Here is a 19988-nt window from a genome sequence, read left to right as displayed (position 1 = left end):
TATCAGACGGTCTCTACTGCTGTATCAAAAAAGTTTCCTCTATGAAACCTCCTCCTATCATACAACATACAAACGCTACCAAATCACATACTACTCATAAACCCCCAAATCCCTATATTAGGGTTTAACCAAAACAAAGGAAAGACAATAAAAAGGGTACATAGATCTTACCCTCGACGCAAGGAACTCAACGGTATAATCAACGATGAGAACTGACCTTCCAAACTCCGGGAATTGCTAACAATGCGATTAAGATGGTGAACTTGCTTGCTTTCTTTCTTAAACAGTAAATTAGGTTTTGCAAAAGTGATTAAGAAACAATGACGGAAGGTTATATATCTTAATCGCATAATTAACAAAACCCGAGAAAACTCCCCGTAAAACCGGCTACTCGATTGAGTACCCAAGGTACTCGATCGAGTACCCCCTTACTCGATCGAGTACCCAACAGGTCAGAAACTTTTCTAAAACGCAACTTACCCTTACTCGATAGAGTAAGGCCTACTCGATAGAGTACCCGAAGACTCATAAATACGGAGTATTACAGTGTTCCCTCCTTAAAAAGAACTTCATCCCCGAAGTTCAAACCACTACTAAACAAAGGTACTCCCCCAACGCTTCCGACTCACTAACAAAACAAAATCCAACATAAAACATGGTACTAACCCAACTCATCCCGACAAACATACCGACACAACATACAAAAGGGTATAAAAACGGTTTAAAACTCTTTGCGATCATCTCCTACCCCCCTAAAAGAAACAAGGTTACGTCCCCGTAACCATACATACCTGATCAAACAGAAACGGGTATCGCTCTTTCATAGCTTCCTCTGGTTCCCATGTAGCTTCCTCAGTCTCGTGGTTAGACCAAAAGATCTTAAGCAAAACTGTCTCACCACTCCTAGTCTTCCTAACCTTTCGATCAAGAATCTGCTTAGGCACCTCAAGATATGATAAGGACTCATCTAGCTCTAAGTTCTCTGCCTCTAACACATGTGACGGATCACTCACATACTTCCGCAGCTGTGATACATCAAACACATTATGCACTCTCTCTAACGCAGCTGGTAAAGCCAGACTATATGCAACTTCCCCAACTCGCTCTAAGATCTCATAAGGCCCGATAAACTTCTGACTTAACTTGCCTTTCTTCCCAAATATCATAACCCCACGCATAGGAGACACTTTCAAAAGAACCTTGTCCCCCACTTGAAACTTTATGTCCCTGCGATGTAGATCTGCATAACTCTTTTGCCTATCTTGAGCTGCTCTCATCCGTTCCCTGATCATCTTGATCTGTTCCACCATCTCATGCACCATCTCTGGTCCTAAAACCACTGCCTCAGCACTATCGTCCCAACAGATTGGACTCCTAAATCTCCTCCCATACAAAGCCTCAAACTGTGCCATACCAATACTAGTGTGATAGCTGTTATTATAAGAAAATTCTATCAAGTCCAACCTCTGTTCCCAGCTACCACCAAAGTCCATCACACAAGCTCGCAACATATCCTCAAGAGTCTTGATTGTTCTCTCAGTCTGTCCGTCTGTCGCAGGATGAAATGCTGTATTCATCTTCAAAGTTGTTCCCAACGATTCCTGCAACTCCTTCCAAAACCTTGATATAAATCTCGCATCTCTGTCAGACACTATGTCCTTAGGGACTCCATGTAACTTAAGCACATTCTTTCGATAAGCCATAGCCAATTGTGCTTTAGTCCATGTATCTTTCATTGGAACAAAGTGAGCTGACTTGGTCAGTCGATCCACTATCACCCATATCATGTTATTACCCTGTTGATTCTTTGGTAAACCCACGATAAAATCCATAGAAATGGATTCCCACTTCCACTCAGGTACCTCTAAAGACTGAATCTTACCCTGTGGTCGTCGTTGTTCCCCTTTAACTCTCTGGCATGTCAAACAACGTGACACAAACTCAGCTGTCTCTTTCTTCATCCCAGGCCACCAAAACGTTTTCTTCAAATCCTTGTATAGCTTGTCACCACCCGGATGTACTGAGTATGGTGTACAATGCACCTCTGTCATGATTGTCTTTTTCAACTCCTCATCATTAGGAACACACCACCTACCATCAAACCTCAAACTACCATCTGTATGAATAGAAAATCGGGACACTGTCCCTTTCTCTACTCCAGCTCTCCACTCCACTATCTTAGGATCCAACGTCTGCTTACCTCGAATGTCATCATAAAACTCAAGTTGTACTGTCATATCACCCATGGCATCTCCTTTCTGCATCATATGTATCCCAAACCTCGCTACCTCATCTCTCAGCCTCATCAAAGATAGAGTTGTACACTCTTCCTACTCAAAGCATCAGCAACAACATTGGCCTTCCCTTCATGGTAGATGATTTCCATGTCATAATCGCCAATCAGCTCCATCCACCTCCTCTGTCTCATGTTCAACTCCTTTTGAGTGAAGATGTACTTGAGACTCTTGTGATCAGAAAATACCTTAAAGATTGTTCCATAAAGGTAATGTCTCCAAATCTTGAGAGCAAACACCACCGCACCCAACTCCAGATCATGAGTAGGGTAGTTCTCCTCATAAGGCTTCAATTGCCTAGAAGCATAGGCAATCACTTTACCATTCTGCATCAACACACATCCCAACCCATTCTTTGAGGCATCTGTATAAACCTCAAAGTTCTCGCTCCCCTTCAGCAATGCTAAGACGGGAGCTGTGGTCAAACGCTCCTTTAATGTTTGGAACGCCGTCACACAACTCTCATCCCAACGAAACCTGTTCTCTTTTCTCATCAACGCTGTCATAGGTCTAGCTATCTTGGAGAAATCTTTAACGAACCGTCTGTAGTATCCAGCTAAACCCAGAAAACTACTGATCTCAGCAACATTCTTTGGTGCTTCCCACTTTGTCACTGCCTCAATCTTCGCAGGATCCTGACCACTCCCTCCTTAGAGATCACATGCCCCAGAAAAGCAACTTTCTCTAACCAGAACTCACACTTGGACAGCTTAGCATACAACTCATGCTCCCTCAACGTTTGCAACACGAGCCTCAGGTGCTCCTCATGCTCCTCCTTAGTCTTAGAATAGACTAAGATATCCTCGATAAATACCACTACAAACTGGTCCTTAATAAGAAGATTCTATTCATCAAATCCATAAACACTGCCGGTGCATTAGACAACCCAAACGGCATCACCACATAATCATAATGGCCATACCTCGACGTGAAAGCCGTCTTTGGTATGTCCACCTCTCTAATCTTCACCTGATGGTACCCCGACCTCAAATCAATCTTAGAAAAGACTGATGCACCACTCAACTGATCAAACAGGTCATTTATCCTTGACAAAGGATACTTGTTCTTCACCGTCACTCGGTTCAGCTCCCTGTAATCTATGCACAACCTCAGACTCCCATCTTTCTTCTTCACGAAAAGAACTGGTGCTCCCCACGGCGATACACTTGGTCTAATGTATCCCTTCTCTATCAAATCATCTAACTGCTTCCTGAGCTCCTCCATCTCTTTAGGACCCATACGGTACGGTGCCTTAGAGATTGGCCCCGTCCCTGGCTTCAACTCAACGGTGAAATCTATCTCCCTCTTCGGTGGCAACCACGGAATCTCCTCTGGAAAAACATCTACAAACTCTCCCACCACTGGTATCTGATCAACTGTTGGACTCTCTCTCCGGTCATCTCTCACATGGCACAAGATCAAAGGACATCTCTTCCTCAGATAAGACTTCAAGGTGACAGCTGCAATCAACTTAACTTTGGGTTTGACTAGAAACCCACGATAAGACATACTAACACCCTTAGGACCTCTTAAAGACACTTTTTTTTTATGACAGTCTATATTAGCTTTATACTTTCCTAACCAATCCATCCCGACTATCATCTCAAAACCGTCAAAAGGAAACTCTAGCAAGTCTATAGGTAGATCAACTTGCCCAACTATCATAGATACATCTCTAAACAAGCTCCCACATGATACAGACTCACCCGAAGGTATTAAAACTTGCTCACTAACAGACTCATATACCCTCAAACCCAACCGCTTAACATGACTTGAAGACACAAACGACTAAGAAGCCCCCGAATCAAACAAAACAAAGGTAGGAATACCATTAACAAGGAAAGTACTGGTGATAACGTGAGCATCCTCCTCAGCTGCTTTCTTCTCCATCATGAATAACTTTCCACTGGTCTTCTGTCCACCTCCCTGGACAGTACTGGCTGATGTGGTCGGCTTACCACCCGACCCTTAATTGTTGTTGTTGTTCGTTGGTGGTTTCTGATAAGAATTACCGTCGTTGCTATTTCCTCCACTCTGGTAACTCTGACTTCCCCGGTTTGGCCATGACCCAGCCGGTCTGTTGCTCGCGTAGCTCTGCGCAGGTCTCTGGAAAGATCCCGGTGCACTTGTGCACTCATGTCTCTTGTGGCCTACACCACCACGGCTATAGCAGGTCACTCCCCAACTACCACTAACACTTCCACGGCCACGCCCAAAGGAAGCCCCAAAGATCGAACCCTAACCCGAAGAAAACCCCTTAGATCGATTGTGGTTGCCTTTCTTGTGATTAGACTGGCCACCACCCTCGCTCTCAGACTTCCTTTTCTCACCACCTGACCTCTCCTGAGCCATCTCCACCAACGTCTCAGCTCTCCCAGCCCTCTTATAAGCTTCCTTAACATCAGTAAGGATTCCCACGGGTAACTTATCCATAATCTTAGGGGTCAACCCCCTCTCAAACCTCAACACCAGATTCTCCTCACTCAAACCCATATCCTCATCATACCTAGACTTCTCATTGAACTGCCTGTAGTACTTGGCCACAGACATCTCAGCGGTTATCTTAAAACTGTCAAACTCCTCTCTCAACTTACTCCTCACATGCTCCAGTACGAACTCCTTTCTCACAGCCCTACGAAACTCCTCCCAAGGTATAGCAGGTAAACCTTGGTTTGTATATATCTCCTTAGCACTCACTTTCACTGTATCCCACTACTTGCCAGCTGCCTCCCTTAGATAGAACGCAGCTTGTTCCACTCTCATCTCATCAGGACAGTGAACCAAATCTAATATGTTCTCCATCTCTCTAAGCCAACTATCAAGAAGGTTACGCTCCCCAACTCCCTTGTACTCTTTCAGGTTAAACCTCGCGATATAGAGGCTGATTTTAGAATGATCAACCTCCTTCTCCTTATCCTTATCTTTATCTTTCCCCACAGTCTTTAAAGCCTCGGTGAGAGCATCCTGATGCTCCAACATCTTAACGATGTCATCTATGTTCATAAGCTCAGCTCTCGCATACAAAGCGATCTTCTTGGGCGGCATCTTGAAACTATATATAAGAAAGGGTAGACATAAACACACGTACTAAACCTCAAAACACGAAAACACGCTGCCCAGACCCCTACTCGATCGAGTTCCCAAACATACTCGATCGAGTAACGGGCTACTCGATCGAGTGCCCACCATACTCGATCGAGTGCCCCAACATCAGACCCCTAACAGACCTTCTGATCTCTAACATACTCGACCGAGTAGCTAGGCTACTAGATCGAGTGACCCCCTACTCGATCGAGTGCCCGAGGTACTCGATCGAGTGCCCAAAAACACGATTCTGGACTCAAAATCGTCAAAAACCCACCCGATCAAGTCAGTCCCACTCGATCGAGTCATGCTAACTCGTAAACGCTACCCGCATCTTCGTATCATATGCTAACATGCTAAAAACTTTATAAAACCACATGTTATATCATAACTAAGCATATAATGCTACGCATCTTTTCGTACGATCTACGAGATCATTATATCATGTTATTAAATGCCACCTTGTAAACATCCAACATGTTATCACTCCAATAACAAGTCTACATATATAATTAACCTTTCTTTCACATTCTCAACTTTCTACTTCAAACATCCAACAATTACACACACTTCATCACATTCTTACACAAGCTAACCAAACAACACATACGACCTTGACATACACCCCCCATGTGACCGGTTCAAAATTGTAGGGCAAGTTCGCGACTTTAGGATGTCTCACAAGCCTTTGCATTAGCTCCTACAACTTTTACCCCGGGTTCATTTTAATTGACTCCCTATGTTCATTAGGTTCATTGGTTACAGGTTTCAGGATCGTCGTTCTGATACCATTTGTAACACCCCCATACTCCAAGTGCCTTACCAGGACCACTCAGGTATGAAGACATTACCATCTCGGTTACCCGAGGCAATGATAATCAAATAAACAATGAAGAAACAACGTTTAAATATAAATACTTAGCGAAGAGTTACAATTCTCAAAACCAAACCAAAAGTGTAATACATGTTCTCAAACTGATGTTCTAATCGAAATGTAAATAAACTAATAAGCTACAAGCGGAAGACTCCTATCATCATGTCGTGGCAATCCCAGCTATCCCAGGACTCATCTCATACCTGCTCAATATCTGCTCACCATCCCCGAATGGATCACCGCAGGTTTACAAAATAACACCGGGGTCAGCACTAATAACACAACTCAATATATATTAACAATAAGATAAACAGATAGCTTAACTGTCACACATACACAGTCACGCCAATTCCAATCATCTCAATCACTGACTGTCCACTGGACAAGCCCTGGCAGTGGGGGACCGCAGCCGTACCCACCAAATCCCCGCTCCACATAGTGAGCGATAACCCTGTCCATTAATGTGCACATCCCTTCTGTGGCGGGTTCCACAGAAGGCGAAACTAGGGCGTAAAGCCACTCCCGCAAGTGACCCCACTCAGCCGAGGACACGCCTTGAGAACCATAGACAATGATCACGATCACAATCACAATCACAATACACTTACTATATCAAACAATCAATCTCAACACATGAACAATCATCCCATTATGGGACTAATACTGAGTAGGAAATCCTACCTGGAAAGCACACTATCAGACGGTCTCTACTGCTGTATCAAAAAGCTTCCTCTATGAAACCTCCTCCTATCATACAACATACAAACGCTACCAAATCACATACTACTCATAAACCCCCAAATCCCTATATTAGAGTTTAACCAAAACAAAGGAAAGACAATAAAAAGGGTACATAGATCTTACCCTCGACGCAAGGAACTCAACGTTATAATCAACGATGAGAACTGACCTTCCAAACTCCGGGAATTGCTAACAATGCGATTAAGATGGTGAACTTGCTTGCTTTCTCTCTTAAACAGTAAATTAGGTTTTGCAAAAGTGATTTAGAAACAATGACGGAAGGTTATATATCCTAATCGCATAATTAACAAAACCCGAGAAAATTCCCCGTAAAACCGGCTACTCGATCGAGTACCCAAGGTACTCGATTGAGTACCCCCTTACTCGATCGAGTATTTAGTTACTCGATCGAGTACCCAACAGGTCAAAAACTTTTCTAAAACGCAACTTACCCTTACTCGACAGAGTAAGGCCTACTCGATAGAGTACCCGAAGACTCATAAATATGGAGTATTACACATACTCCTATGGTTTCTCATTCCAATACATTCCATTCCTAAGTAGTGAACCAAACGACCCCTAAGAGTGTTAGTAATAGATTTGTATATTTTTCTAGGGCAATCTTACATAATACCTAGTTAATATTAGTAAGATTTTGGGGTAAGTTCTTGGGTGCATAAGAGAGGAGGTGTTCTATCTTGTGTTGGAGCTTGTGTCCTCTACAGTTAGTGTGATAACATATATAAATCTCTTATAGGTTCACAAGGGTATACTTAGTATTTTATCGGTTGATTCGTTTACTTAATAACGGTTGGCTCGCTAGAAGTTTGACGTTATTATCATACTGATGGCGGTGATCAACTGGTCCCTAAAGGTCACACCTAAAGGATGTGTTTGTGAGATGTGATTGTATGAAAATATAATCACATTAATGCCTTATATGACTAAAAGGTTAGTTCATGTATTTGACTAAAAACTTAGTCAATGTGATGATGAGACGATTATTTAATACAATTAAATAATATTAGCTGAGACGAATTAACTGTTAATTCGTAAATTGAATATAAACTGATATATTTAATTACTGTATATAATGTTAGCTTAAACGAATTAAGATGTTAATTCGTAATTAAACGTAACCAGTTATATTTAATTAGCAAATTATAAATATGCGATATTTATAGTTAAAGTAGATATTATACGACATTGTCATAATAAATGATTGACAGACCGGTATTAATAAATTGACTACAAACTGTTGTTTGTGGACTTATTAAATACATGTTGACATAATTGACAATGGATAAAAATAATACACATTATATGCATTTTTGATAATAACCTAAAATAAGGAGATTTTTCTCCTTATTTGGTTTTGATCACTCGGTCAAAGGAGAGAAAAGAGGAAGAATAAAATCTTCCCAATTTTTGACTCCATTTGGATGGTTTAAAGGAGAGAAAAAGAGGGATCATTCTCTCTCATTCTTTTGACCTAATTCTCTCATAAAAAAAACACAAAACCTTAAAATTAATTTACAATTTTGGGGATCTCTTTCTAGCAAGAACAAGGGCATTTCACAAAACATTTTGGGTGCAACGATTAGGAGAATATCGATTTCGATATTGTTCTTAGGCCATTTTGCTAGGACCAAAGGTTAATCCTAATCTCTACTTTTGTTTATGCAATTTCATTTATGACTAGCAATTTCATATATCATAATTTGTTATAATCCGAATTTTTCTTGATGAAGTATACCGATATTTCCTACAAGTGGTATCAGAGCATAGGCCACGAAATTATTTTATATCAAATTGAAAGGAAAAAAAAAACAGTTTCGGCCGTAAAAAAAAAATTTTTTTTGCCGAGACATTTTTTTTTTATTTTTGATGTTTTGTTTCATTTAGATTTATTCATATTATTGTTTTAATAGGTTAAGATGATAATATGATAAATTTGTAGATGTTTTGATTTAATAAGAATTAAATTAAAATGTAAATGGAAATTGTTTTTAATTGTTGATGATTTGTTTTTGCTATATAGTTTTTGGCATACAAGTTAATTTATAATGTTCAAATCAATTGTGATGAATCAAGGATAATCGATTTAATCATAATTTGGATATTCATTTTAAGAGGTTAAATTGAATCATCTAGTTTGAATATATGTTTAAATTAAAAGTTGATGATTACGCCAATCTTGTTCTAGTAGCAACATTAAACAAATTGTTCATATTAAAAGGGTTGTTTTTCGTGAAGAAAAAAAATTCTGTTTTTTTTTTTGTTTTGGGGCATTTCTGCCGAGAGAGCAAAAACAGAAACAAAAAAATATATATTTCGTTTTTGTGTGATTATGACGTGAGCAAAAAGAAAAAAAAACCGTTTTTTTTATTTTTAGGCAAAAATGCCGAGAGCAGCCGAGTATAACAAAAAGAAATATTTTTCTATTTTTTTGTTTTGTTTTGGCCAATGATTATTATTATACATCATTTCTATAATGTATAATTGTTTTTTTTTTGGTGAAATGTAAGAAATCTCATTAAGCACAAAGACTATTACAAGCTAAATAATTAGGTTTATAGGATCAAACTACATGAAAAATTATACAGTGATAAGTGCATTGATCCAATTCAACTCTTGCTCATAATTCTTCATATTCAGTTTCACCCTTGCATGAACCTGCATCAATCTGAGTATTTGAGTAGTCAACGTAGCAGGTTTGTGAGAACACCATCGTTTCCATCCTTTGTTGTTGTTCTTTGCCAGATTGAATAGTACACTGCCATGAACGCAAGTGTACAAACATTCTTCTTATAAGCCGGCCAATTCCTTCTACCTATCCAAATAATACCATTCCCAGTTGGAACTGGTATTTGCAGGGATAAACATATAGCCTCCAACACCATTTTGGTATACCTGCAATCTTGAAAAAGATGACTGAAATCCTCCTTCCCATTGTCACATATGCAGCACTGGTCATTAACAGTAACACCATGCCTAAACAGTTTTTCTTTGACATTTAGAGCCTACCTGAGCATAAGCCAACAGAAGAAGCTGTGTTTAGGTACCATCCAGCTCTTCCAAATTAACCTTGCCCATCCAACCTGTTGATTTTTCTGCCTTAGCCACTCATAACCTGAACTGACCGTGTAACCTCTCATGTCTGCAAGCCAACAACCATTACTGTACCCAGCAGAGAACACATCTCTAACTGAGCAAATTGTCTTCCAGTTTCCACCCATGTGAGTCCTAGGATTGTGATTAACCCAGTCACTGCCTTTCTTATAAATTTGGTGCACCCATTTAACCCACAAACTGTCAGGCTTGCTATATATCCACCATACCAACTTCCCCATTGTAGTTGTGTTCCAAGTAAAGCTATTTTTAAGTCCAAGTCCACCCTCCTTTTTAGGGGTACAAACCTGGTCCCAATTAACCAAGGGGGTTCTCACATATATACAAGATCCATCCCAAAGATAGTTCCTACAAATGCTATCAATATTCCTCAGAACTCCTTTAGGTATTAAGAAAATGCTAGTCCAGTAGGTGTAGAGAGAGGTAAGCACAGCTTGAACCATCACCAACCTCCCTGCATAAGATAATTTTCTAGCACCAAATGATCTAATCCTGTCCACAATTTTATCAACTAATATTTGACAGTCCTTCTTCCCCATTTTCCCTGCAACAATTGGAATGCCAAGATACTTAAAAGGAATGTTACCCTCAACACAACCAGAAGCACTAATGATATGATCCCTATCAGTCTTTGGGGCACCATTAAAGTAAATATTTGATTTGAGCTTTTTCATATGTAGACCAGAAGATTGTGAAAAGGTGGCAAAAGATCTCAAAAGCACCATTACAGACTGAGTATCCCCTCTGGAGAATAACAACAAGTCGTCTGCAAACATAAGGTGACTTAATTGCAGTCTTCCACACAAAGGATGGAACCTGAACTTCATGTTGGCAGTTGTAAAGTGCAGAATTCTAGAGAAATATTCCATGGCAATTGTAAACAAAAGGGGAGATAAGGGATCCCCCTGTCTCAATCCCTTCTTCCCTTTGAAAAACCCAAAAGGCTCACCATTCAGAACGAGTGAGTATGAAGCAGTAGTGATGCACTCCATAATCATTAGCACCAAATGAGGAGGAAAATTCAAAGCAGTTAGCATCTGTTGAATGAAGCTCCAATTAACTGAGTCATATGCTTTTTTGAAATCTACTTTGATGAGACATCTGGGAGATACAGAAGCTCTCTTGTATAACCTGATGAGATCTTGGCACACTAAGATATTCTCAATAATGTTCCTTCCTTTAATAAAGCCACCTTGATTGGGACTGATAATGTTGGGAAGGACAGTACCCAACCTTGCACACAGCAATTTAGATATGACCTTATAGATCACATTACAGCATGAAATGGGTCTAAACTGTGTGACATTCTCAGGCATTTCAACTTTAGGGAGAAGAGAAACAATAGTATGGTTAGCTTGCTTTAAGAGCTTACCATTTTTGAAGAAATCTTTAACCACAGTGCAAACATCCTCTCCCACTATACTCCAGGCTGTCTTATAAAAACCACTAGAGTACCCATCTGGCCCAGGTGCTTTATGGTCAGGAATGGAGAAGACAGCTGTTTTTATCTCCAAGTCAGATACAGGTGCCAACATGATATCCCAATGTTCAGCAGTACATACAGGGCCTTTTTGCACTACCTGAACATTAACCTGTTTCACAGAATCCTCCGTACCCAGTAAACCTTGATAGAATCTCAAGAAGGCTTGCTGAATCTGGCCAGGTTCAGTCCACACACACTGATCATCAGCAACTTTGAAAATTTTGTTCCTAGCTTGTCTCCCTTTAATGCAACTGTGGAAATAACTAGAATTTGAGTCACCTTCTTTCAACCAAGTTGCCTTTGATTTCTGAAGCAGGAAACTATCACAAGCTTTCTGAAGCTCCTGAAAATCTTTAGTAGCTTGCCTCTCAGTGTCCATAAGATCAACATTACTATGATCCCTTCTCAACTAATCCTGAACATATTCAAGATGCTTGCGAGCTCTCATAGCATTATTCTCAACATCCTCAAAAAGAGCACTATTCAATTCCTTCAAGGGTTTCTTAAGCATTTTCAATCTCGTCACAAAACAAAACATGAGAGTACCATAGACAGGACAGTCCCAAACCTTACTAACACATGGGAGAAATTCATCCACCCCACTCCACATATTAAAAAATTTGAAGCTCTTCCTACTTCTAGGGCCAAATTTGGTATCCTGGATAATACAAGGAGTATGGTCAAAGTAGCCTTCCACATGGAAGTGGGCAGCATAATCAGGTTTCTTCATAACCCACTCATGATTGACTAAGGCCCTATCCAACCTGCTATAAACTCTAGTATTGGCTTCCTGCTTGTTATTCCAAGTAAAGTAAGACCCAGTAGCAGGCATATCAAGAACATTGCAATGATCCACACAATGTTGAAAGTCCTCCATTTCTTCATCTGTTGTTTGCCCCCCAAGCCTTTCAGAAGGCCTTAACACTGTATTAAAATCTCCACACAGCAGCCAAGGACCCCTGATTTGGTTTGAGAACTGTTCAAGTTTTAACCACAGAATTTTCCTTTCCTGAACTCCATTAAAAGCATAGACCATGCTGAGGTGATAAGATTCACCAGTAGCTAGCTCATCAACACAAACATGGATAAATTGAGCATTATACTCAATGAAGTTAATTTGATACATATGAGGTTTCCATAATAACCATACTCTTCCTCCTTTATGGCAATGAGAATTAGTAGAAATACACCAGCCTTCACATATATTCTGCCTGATTTGATTTAGAGACGAAGGTTTTACCTTCGTCTCAAGGAGACCAAATAGTCCAATGTCATGATGGTGCAGGAACCACTTGATGTGTTTCTGTTTTGTTGGACTATTGAGCCCCCTAACATTCCAGAAGCCTATCATTGACCCTTGCCCCCCTCTGGGGGCAAGATGGGAGTTCTAGTACCAATTCCTACTTTGGGAGTAGCATTGTTTAGGGCATCAAGGAAGGAATGATTCCCAAATCTAGTCGAGCTACATCCACGGTCCAGAAGTTCCTGCCTGCTCAATCTTATGACTGCCCTTGCTGGAGTAGCAATATGGTGAGTCCCTTTCTGAGTCCATGTCACCTGAGATGGATTAGGCAACACAGCAGGAGTTTTATCAATTGGTATTGGTGGTGACCCAGCAGTAGTCTTAGAGGTGGGATTAGGAGTGGGCACCTTTGGTGTAGACACCCTAGGACTGATCTTAAGGCTAGGACCATGAACCTGAGGGGCCTGCACTTTAGGTTGCCATTTCTGAAACACCTTTTTCCTCTGCTGAAATTTTCCTTTAGATTTCTTACAAGCTTGATCAGTATGTCCAACTCCACCACATGTTTTACACAGGATGGGGTTCCACTCAAACTCTACAGAGATCACAACAAGTTTCCCATCCTCATCAAGGAACTGAACTTCTTTAGGCGTAGCTTTGCCAAAGGGGACATCAATGAGCACTCTAGCATAGGCTAGCCTAGTTCTATCCTCAGTTGCTCCATCACATCTAATAAAATCACCCATCAATGCAGCAATTCGGGGAATACACTTGCCCCAGAATTTGAGAGGGAGATTAAGCAGCTTAGCCCAAACCGGGACAACTTTCACATCAGCTTTAGTAAGGGGTTCAGAAGCAGACCATGGTCGCACAATCAAAGGTTTGTTTTCAAATAAAAAATGTCCCTGTTTTGACACAGCCTCTTGATCTTTTTGTCGACCAAATCTAACCAAAAACACCCCAGAAGGTAGGAAAGAAACACTATCCACCCCATAATCCGCCCATAACCTTTGAATAAAACCCTCCACCACATCCCATGGAGGATTCGCACCAAGTATGAAACAAATTACAGAGTTTTTCCAGATGTTTAATTCCGCCTTAACATCAGCATCAGAAAATTGAAGCAAACCTGTTGGCTCTTCCAAGATAGTATCGAGCTTCTTCTTGCCTTTATCACGAGTTTGCACAAGCCATTCTTCCGTCTCATCATCCACAAGGTCATCCAAGTCTAACGGCTCCAAGTCGACAGGAACCGCAGTTAATTTAACGGAAGAAGATGGACCTGCAACAGTGAAATCTAGAGGGGGGAACGATTTTTATTTGAGTTTTTGTTATTTTTATGCGAAGAAATTCATAAAGTTCGTTGCTTTTTTGCAGCCGTCATTGTAGAAAGTTAGGGATCTGCACACACTTTTTTGTTGATTTTTTGGATTTTTTTAGGTTTTTTCTCTCTCTAGCTCTAACATCTCTCTACTGTTTTCAATTAAAATTTCAATTTTAATTATAATGTATAATTGTTTGTTGTGAAAAAGTTCACAATTTTTAGATACCTAATTATTTTAAAGAGGTTTAAAATAATGATAGATTAATTAATATTACAAGATAATGTGAATTAAAATTGAAATTATTGTGAGTAATTGAGGAATTCTCACATAATTTTGATAATTATAAAATAGGTGGTTTGGATAAATTACTCTACATAATTAAGGAATTATGTCTTGAATGTTTAATTTATAGTTGATGCATTTTATTTAGTTGAGTGAATTGTGGAATGGTTTAATTTACGTATTTTTGCAATCGGTTGTAATTTTGTATTACCTAGTGTGGCCTTAGTTAATTATGTTTTCGAAATGAAGAAAACATAATTTTAATGTAATTTTGAGATCTCGAATCTCCTTTTGGTTTTCTTTAGTATTATGTTTTTGAAATTAGAATGTAAATAGGTTTATTTTGAAATTTTAATTGTAATTTTTGAGAAGACTAAAGATGGAGATTGGATTGCTCACTCCCGCTACATGGACCAAGATGGAACATCAAGACAAGCTTCTCGGGTTCTAGGAAGGATTCCAAAGTTTTATTTATGTTCATTTTGGTAGATAGGCCACACTAGGACTTTTTTTTGTTTTACGTTTTTCATTCTCGTTGTTTTTTCATTCGCATGATAATTAGTGCATTATTTTCCGCCTAAACCAAACCACCTAGTACTTAAATGCATGAAAATTGACTCATATGGTTTGGATGTTAGTTTTCATAGACATACAGATGTCACACAATTTTAAGCCATCATCTTAGTTTATTCATTCTCGCATGCTAGATATTAGTTGACTTAAAATGAATTAAAATAAAGTTTATGGGATCTTCCTCTAAAACTAAAATTGAGACTAGTCTTTATAAGACCAAACAACTATGAATCCCTTCTTCGTCGGTAGGCATATAGGACCTTACTCTCCATGTGACCCCTTCTACGTTGGGTAAGTAGTTTGTGTTGACTTATTTTACCTCAACATTATAATCCGAAGAATTTCTCGTGATTATGATGGACTATAGATAGAATTTATAGAAATTTATCGACCAAGAATTCTAATAGTAGAATTAGCCAAGAGGTTGGCTTATCAATTTACAGAGAATTGAGTCTGGGGATCATTTATATAATTCTTGAGGGAGGTCAATTGTATAAATGCTTGAGTCTTCGCTTATAACATTTTTGCATTAAACTTATATTAAAACGATGAGTATGCTTATTATATTTTTATTCTTCTTTTCTCAGTGTAGAATTCGTTTATATTGATAATACAGTTACAACAAATGGCTGGAAATAACGAAATCCCTATGCCAAGTGCCACACTTGGACGCGAGTCCTGGCTAAAAGCTTTCATTGACCACATGAATCAGTTCACACGGCTGAAGAATGACGGGTCCAACTTTGCGGACTGGGAGGCATCATTGCGGAAAGCTGCCATTGCTGATGGTAAGCTCAAGTACTTAACTAAGCCAATACCGCCAAACCCAGGCCCCAATGCAAGAGCTAACGAGTCAATTTCTTATAGTGACTTCGTTATGGAAGCGGGTGCGATAAAGAACGTACTCATTTTTGCAATGGAAACCAATTTGCAATGACGCTTCATTGCCCAAGGTGCAAACAAGATTTTCACCACGCTCACTAATAAGTTCTCAAAAGCACCGAGAATCGTTACTTATGAGCATACCTGTCGCTTCTTTGATGCGAAACTCCAGAGGGGCCAACCGGTTAGCCCACACATTCTTAACATGATTGAGAATGTCGAGAAATTAGAGGCACTTGATTGCAAAATAAGTGAGAGCATAGTCATTGACCGTATGATTCATTCACTTCATGATGGTTTTGCCCTCTTTAGGGCAAATTACTACATGAATGACATGAAGAAAAGTCTTCATGAGCTACACTCACTTCTCGTACAGACCGAGAAGGATATGAAATTGAGTGGCAGCGTGAAGCAAGATGTTCTCATGATTTCCAACAAGAATAAGGGTAAGGGCAAGGGTCACGGCGACCTAACTGTAGGAAAGCCAAAGTTTAAGAAGTCAGGAAACGGTAAGAGTGGGCCTGGTGAGACTAGTGGCTCACTAGGCAAGGCAAAGAGCAAGGACAATAACGTTGAGTGCCATCATTGTCACAAGACTTGGCATTAGAGGAGGAACTGTATCGTGTACCGTGAGGACATAAAAGCAGGCCGCATCACTCCTGTTGGTATTTCATCTTATATTCATATGATGGAGATTAACCATGCAAGTTTCGGAACTTGGGTACTTGATACTGGTTGTGGTTCTCATCTGTGTAATCATTTGCAGGGCCTAAAAAACATCACACCCCTCGCAAAGGGTGATGTGGACCTCCGAGTCGGGAATGGAGCATGAGTTGCTGCAGTCTCAAAGGCAACATACGTAATCCAGCTCCCTAGTGGGTTTGAGTTATATTTATATAACTGTTACTCTATACCCAGTTTATCTAAGAACATTATTTCTGTTTCCGTACTTGATAAAGACGGTTTTTCATTTTCAATAAAGGACAATAGCTGTATTTTCTCTTTTAATGAAATGTTTTATGACAAAGCAGTTTCCATGAATGGAATTTACATCTTAGATCAAACCACAGATATATTACATGTGAATAATAAGAAATTAAAGGTTGGTGACAAAGATCAAACTTATCTATGGCATTGCCGAATGGGACACATAAATGAAAAACGTGTAAAGAAACTCATTGAGAGTGGGACTATCGCCACATTTGATTTCTCATCTATTGGCACGTGTGAATCATGTCTTATCGGAAAAATGACTCGAATTTCCTTCAAAGGTGTTGGAATGCGTGCTAGTGACCTAGTAGGACTCATACATACTGATGTATGTGGACCTATGTCAATTACCGCAAGAGATGGCTATAGATATTTTATCACTTTCACGGACGATTTGAGTAGATACGGATACGTCTACTTAATGAAGCATAAAAGTGAGTCCTTTGAAAAATTCAAGGAATACCAGAATAAGGTTGAGAACCAACCGGGAAGAAAGGTTAAAGCACTCCGTTCAGATCGGGGTGGCGAATATCTTTCAAATGAGTTTGATCAACACCTTAAAGACTGTGGAATAATTTTACAGTTAACTCCAACTGGAACACCTCAATTAAATTGTGTGTCCGAACGGAGAAATCGAACACTACTTTGTATGGTTCGATCCATGTTGAGTCACACGGTAGTACCTGATTCATTATGGGGTTTTGCTCTTTTGTCAGCTGCTCTTATACTTAACCGAAGTCCGTCTAAAGCTGTCGACAAGACTCCATATGAAATGTGGAAGGGAACGGTCCCTAACTTGTCCTTTATTCGGGTTTGGGGCTGCGAGGCTTATGTCAAGTGGAGACTCGAGGATAAGCTCGGCCCGAGATCGGTCAAGACATACTTTATTGGTTATCCAAAAGGAATGTTTGGTCATTACTTCTATTCGCCTACCGAACATCGAGTTTTTGTTGCAGCTAGTGCAAAGTTCTTAGAGAAAGAATTTCTCGAGAACAAGTCAAGTAATAGAACCTTCGAGCTGTCGGAGATTCATGAACCAACAACCGAGGAACAGATGGAGGAAGTTGTTCCTTCAACTGATGATACGGTTAATATTCCTCAGGAACCTAGGAGGTCGGGTAGAGTCTCTAATCCTCCAGACAGATACATTGGTATGGTCGAGGAAAATGACGTTTTGCTCCTAGAGAGTAATGAACCCGCTACCTATAAAGGTGCCATGGCCTGTTCCGACTCAAATCTATGGCTTAAAGCCATGCAATCCGAGATGGACTCCATGTATGAGAATGACATATGGGATCTTGTTGATTTACCTAATAAGGTACGACCTCTACAGTGCATATGGCTTTACAAAATAAAGCATTCTGTAGACGGGCAACCAGATACCTATAAGGCATGAATAGTGGCAAAAGGTTTCACTCAAGTGCACGGATTGCATTATGATGAAATTTTTGCATCCGTAGTTATGCTGCGTTCCATTCGGATAATCTTAGCGATTGCCGCTTTTCATGACTATGAAATTTGGCAAATGAATGTGAAAACCGCCTTCTTAAACGGTTATTTGGAGGAGGAGTTGTACATGGTACAACCCGAAGCTTTCATAGATCCTGAAAATCCTAAGAAAGTGTGCAAGCTTAAGCGTTCTATTTATGGACTTAAGCAAGCTTCTCGGAGTTGGAATCATCGTTTCGACCAGGTGATAAAAGAGTATGATTTCACTCAATCGGTCAAGGAACCATGCTTATATATCAAGTCGAGTGGGAGCAAGATTGTTTTCTTGATATTGTATGTCGATGACATACTCTTGATTGGGAATGACATTCGTCTCTTATCTTCGATAAAAGGATGGTTGAAGAACCATTTCCAGATGAAAGATCTGGGTGAGGCACAACGCATATTGGGAATCCGTATCTATCGAGATAGATCACGACGGATGTTATCACTGAGTCAGGAGTCTTATTTAGATAAGATTCTTGAAAGGTTCAGCATGACCAACTCCAAGAAGGGGGACCTTCCAATGACGTCTGGGATGCATTTAAGCAAGTCTCAGTCACCCAAGACACCTGAAGCGGTTGAACGCATGAGTCGTGCTTATGCATCAGCAATAGGATCAATCATGTATGCCATGATATGCACACGTCCAAACGTGGAATATGCATTGAGTATGACGAGTCGATACCAAGGTAATCCAGATGAAACACACTGGATAGCTGTTAAAAACATCCTTAAGTACCTACGGAGGACTAAGGATAGGGTATTTACTTATGGAGGAGATACTAAGCTATGTGCAATCGGTTACGCAGATGCTAGCTTCCAAATAAACCGAGATGATTCGAAATCTCAGTCTGGATTCGTCTTTACTCTTAATGGTGTTGCGGTCAGCTGGAAGAGTTCCAAACAGGATGTTGTAGCAAATTATACTACTGAATTCGAGTACTATGGCGCTTCAGAAGCAGCAAAGGAAGTTACATGGATGCGTCAATTCTTACAAGTACTAACCATAGTTCCTAGTTTGAATGAACCAATCACCATCTATTGTGACAATAGAGGTGCCATCTTCCAGGCCAAGGAGCCTAAGTCTAGCAACAAGTCTAGACATGTACATCGGAAAGCTCACCTGATCCGTAATTACGTGGAGCAAGAGGAGATAGTGATTGACAAGATTGCTTCGGATGACAACATTGCGGACCCTCTCACTAAACCATTGAAATATGATAAGCATGAAGGGCACGTTATTTCCATGGGAATTAAACGTGTTCCTGAGTTGTACTAGTTTATTATGGATTCGATACATTATCTTTTTCATATGCTATCTATAACTTCATCGTATTATTTCATATTTTGTTTTTCATGTGGATTGTACGACAACATTGAACACCACAAAGTGAACTAAATTACATTATATTTGTTTTGGTCCGTAATCGCCTACACGAGCTGATAACTCTGGCTATTATTTTGTGAAGTTGATTGATGGTGGGTTCAACGAGCCATAAGTAAAACGGTTGGCTGATCGATCACAGATGCGAGTTATAACGATACCTCGTAGGACAAATTGTGACAACATAATGAAGTCCTAAATGTTTAAAAA

General features: G+C 40.0%; 1 protein-coding gene across 1 annotated transcript; it reads right to left on the bottom strand.

Moving 5' to 3' along the window:
* Positions 1-12017: 12017 nt before the first annotated feature.
* Positions 12018-12959, bottom strand: LOC141630306 (uncharacterized). Its single transcript, XM_074443146.1, has one exon. It carries the CDS (start codon positions 12957-12959, stop codon positions 12018-12020), a length of 942 nt encoding a protein of 313 aa, XP_074299247.1.
* Between the last annotated feature and the right edge of the window lie 7029 nt (positions 12960-19988).

This window comes from Silene latifolia, chromosome Y (genome assembly GCF_048544455.1).
Source record: "Silene latifolia isolate original U9 population chromosome Y, ASM4854445v1, whole genome shotgun sequence".
NCBI lineage: Eukaryota > Viridiplantae > Streptophyta > Magnoliopsida > Caryophyllales > Caryophyllaceae > Silene > Silene latifolia.
This window is presented reverse-complemented; position numbering and strand designations above follow the sequence as displayed.